The sequence below is a fragment of the Salmo salar genome, chromosome 11, assembly GCF_965601325.2.
Source record: "Salmo salar chromosome 11, fSalSal1, whole genome shotgun sequence".
Taxonomy (NCBI): domain Eukaryota; kingdom Metazoa; phylum Chordata; class Actinopteri; order Salmoniformes; family Salmonidae; genus Salmo; species Salmo salar.
The window spans coordinates 51,182,501-51,185,000 of NC_138301.1; the positions used below are offsets into that span (position 1 = coordinate 51,182,501).

The 2,500-nt window shown below is 43.1% G+C and overlaps 1 protein-coding gene across 1 annotated transcript in view; it reads left to right on the forward strand.

Moving 5' to 3' along the window:
- The window catches only part of otog (otogelin), a 111,938-nt gene that overhangs the window by 101,131 nt on the left and 8,307 nt on the right, over positions 1-2,500 (forward strand). Inside the window, exon 46 of the mRNA XM_082957550.1 lies at positions 2,292-2,396. Within this exon, the coding sequence (XP_082813676.1) occupies positions 2,292-2,396 (105 nt within the window). The remainder of the gene's footprint in view (positions 1-2,291; positions 2,397-2,500) is intronic.

The following is a 2,500-nucleotide window of genomic DNA, read 5'->3' on the forward strand; positions in this document are numbered from 1 at the left end:
AACGTCGCCTATGGGCACAAACCCATCGTCGCTGGACCAGACAGGACAGGCAAAAAGTGCTCTTCACTGACGAGTCGTGGTTTTGTCTCACCAGGGGAGATGGTCGGATTTGCGTTTATCGTCGAAGGAATGAGCGTTACACCGAGGCCTGTACTCTGGAGAGGGGTCGATTTGGAGGTGGAGGGTCCGTCATGGTCTGGGGCGGTGTGTCACCGCAACATCGGACTGAGCTTGTTGTCATTGCAGGCAATCTCAACACTGTGCGTTACAGGGAAGACATCCTCCGTCCTCATGTGGTACCCGTCCTGCAGGCTCATTCTGACATGACCCTCCAGCATGACAATGCCACCAGCCATACTGCTCGTTCTGTGCATGATTTCCTGCAAGACAGGAATGTCAGTGTTCTGCCATGGCCAGCGAAGAGCCCGGATCTCAATCCCATTGAGCACATCTGGGACCTGTTGGATTGGAGGGTGAGGGCAAGGGCCATTCCCCCCAGAAATGTCCGGGAACTTGCAGGTGCCTTGGTGGAAGAGTGAGGTAACATCTCACAGCAAGAACGGGCAAATCTGGTGCAGTCCATGAGGAGGAGATGCACTGCAGTACTTAATGAAGCTGGTGGCCACACCAGAAACTGACTGTTACTTTTGATTTTGACCCCCCTTTGTTCAGGGACACATTATTCTATTTCTGTTAGTCACATGTCTGTGGAACTTGTTCAGTTTATGTCTCAGTTGTTGAATCTTGTTATGTTCATACAAATATTTACACATGTTAAGTGCAGTTGACAGTGAGAGGACGTTTCTTTTTTTGCTGAGTTTATATATACATATACAATACCGGTCAAAAGTTTAGAAACACTTACATAGTCAAGGGTTTTTCTTTTTTTTAAACTATTTTCTACATTGTAGAATAATAGTGAGGACATCAAAACTATGGAATAACACATAATAGAATCATGTAGTAACCAAAAAACTGTTAAACAAATCAAAATATATTTTACATTTGAGATTCTTCAAATAGCTACCCTTTGCATTGATGACAGCTTTGCACACTCTTGCCAAGTCCATATTATTGCAAGAACAGCTCAAATAAGCAAAGAGAAACGACAATCCATCATTACTTTAAGACATGAAGAGTGCAGTTGCAAAAACCATTAAGTGCTATGATGAAACTGGCTCTCATGAGGACAGCCACAGGAATGGAAAACCCAGAGTTACCTCTGCTGCAGAGGATAAGTTCATTAGAGTTACCAGCCTCAGAAATGGCAGCCCAAATAAATGCTTCACAGAATTCAAGTAACAGACACATCTCAACATCAACTCTTCAGAGGAGACTGTGTGAATCAGGCCTTCACGGTCAAATTGCTGCAAAGAAACCACTACTTAAGGACACCAATAAGAAGAAGAGACTTGCTTGGGAACGAGCAATGGACATTAGACGGGTGGAAATGTGTCCTTTGGTCTGATGAGTTCCAAATTGGAGATTTTTGGTTCCAACCGCCGTGTCTTTGTGAGACACGTTGTGGGTGAACAGATGATCTCAGCATGTGTATTTCCCACCGTGAAGCATGGAAGAGGAGGTGTTATGGTGTGGGGGTGCTTTGCTGGTGACACTGTTGTGAATTTATTTACAATTCACACTTAATCAGAATGGCTACCACAGCATTCTGCAGCGATACACCATCCCATCTGGTTTGGGCTTAGTGGGACTATCATTTGTTTTCAACAGGAAAATGATCCAACACACCGCCAGGCTGTGTAAGGGCTATTTTATTAAGAAGGAGAGTGATGGAGTGCTGCATTAGATGACCTGGCCTCAACAATCCCCCGACCTCAACCAAATTGAGATGCTTTGTGATGAGTCAGACTGCAGAGTGAAGGAAAAGCAGCCAACAAGTGTTCAGAATATGTGAGGACTCCTTTAAGACTGTTGGAAAAGCATTCCAGGTGAAGCTGGTTGAGAGAATGCCAAGCGTGTGCAAAGCTGTCATCAAGGCAAAAGGTGGCTATTTGAAGAATCTTAAATGTAAAATATATTTTGAATTGTTTAACATTTTGGTTACTACATGATTCCATATGTGTTATTTCATTGTTTTGATGTCTTCACTATTATTCCACAATGTAGAAAATAGTAAAAAGTAAAGAAAAACCCTTGAATGAGTAGATGTTCTAAAACTTTTGACCAGTAGTGTGTGTATATATATATATATATATATAATACAGGTATTATAACTGTTACTACAGTATATATGAATATATATGTTACCATAGGCCTGTACTATCTTTTAGAACCAGATATACATCCCTCCCAAAGACCAGACGATGTGCTGTGGTGTCTGTAAGAACATCTCCTGTCTCTACCACAATGACAACGGTACTGCACTCCTCTACAAGGTACAGTACAGCAATGGTTCACCCTCTGGACAGGCCAGGTTCCCCAGGTTATCTAGCCAGTCCTGGTACTACCCTCTGATAGGCCAGGTACCCCCAGGTTATCT